This window comes from Parus major, unplaced genomic scaffold (assembly GCF_001522545.3).
Source record: "Parus major isolate Abel unplaced genomic scaffold, Parus_major1.1 Scaffold458, whole genome shotgun sequence".
NCBI classification, from domain to species: Eukaryota; Metazoa; Chordata; class Aves; order Passeriformes; family Paridae; genus Parus; species Parus major.
The window spans coordinates 31,839-32,630 of record NW_015379359.1 but is presented as its reverse complement, the minus strand read 5'-3'; the positions used below and the strand labels follow the sequence as shown (position 1 = coordinate 32,630).

The 792-nt window shown below is 56.3% G+C and overlaps 1 protein-coding gene across 5 annotated transcripts in view; it reads right to left on the bottom strand.

The window, feature by feature from the left end:
• Window positions 1–792, bottom strand: part of SMARCA4 (SWI/SNF related, matrix associated, actin dependent regulator of chromatin, subfamily a, member 4) — a 29,160-nt gene that overhangs the window by 2,160 nt on the left and 26,208 nt on the right. For 3 of the 5 annotated variants that reach the window (XM_015616481.3, XM_015616480.3, XM_015616483.3), the window contains 3 exons: window positions 468–576; window positions 284–385; window positions 6–138 (listed from right to left, as the gene is read on the bottom strand). In XM_015616481.3, the coding sequence (XP_015471967.1) occupies window positions 6–138; window positions 284–385; window positions 468–576 (344 nt within the window). The remainder of the gene's footprint in view (window positions 1–5; window positions 139–283; window positions 386–467; window positions 577–792) is intronic. The other 2 variants (XM_015616482.3, XM_015616485.3) reach the window with 1 other exon arrangement.

Here is a 792-nt window from a genome sequence, read left to right as displayed (position 1 = left end):
CCCACCCTCGGACTCGGATCCTTCTTCCTCTCCCTCCTCCTCCTCCTCGCTCTCCTCTCCGTCACTTTCCTCCTCCTTCTCCACCTTCTGCCGGACGCTGGTGAACACGGACTGCAGCACGATGGAATCCTCGTAGATCTGGGGGAAAATCCCGGTCACTCCAGCCCATTCCAAGCCATCGTGGCTGTTACTCCAGGCTGTTCCTGGCCATTCCCAACCCTTCCCAGTCACAATTCCAGGCCGTTCCTGGTTATGCTGGGGGCTCTTTCCTGGATTTCCGTACCAGGGACCCCTCCAGGTTGAAGGTCTGGGCGTTCTGGCACAGCAGCATCACGTCCTTCTCCAGGTCGTTGAGGCTCCGGTACTTGTGGTTTCGGATCCGCTCCTGGGAGCAGGAAAAAGGATGAGGGGGGGGCTCAGGGGGTGGATTCCAATGGATCCTGACAGATCCTGGAGGATCCCGGTACCTTGATCTTCTTGAAGTCCACAGGTTTCCGGATGAGCTCGTAGTACTCTGGCAGCTCCTTGCGTGATGGGAGCTGGATGAAAACTTCACTCAGCTGTCGCCCGCTGCTGCTGTGGGGGGGGAAATGGGCGTGAGGGGTGGCCTTCCTCATCCTTGTCCTCATCCTTGTCCTCATCCTTGTCCTCATTCTTGTCCTCATCCTTGTCCTCATCCTTGTCCTCATTCTTGTCCTCATCCTTTTCCTCATCCTTGTCCTCATCCTTTTCCTCATCCTTGTCCTCATCCTTGTCCTCATCCTTTTCCTCATCCTTGTCCTCATCATCCCA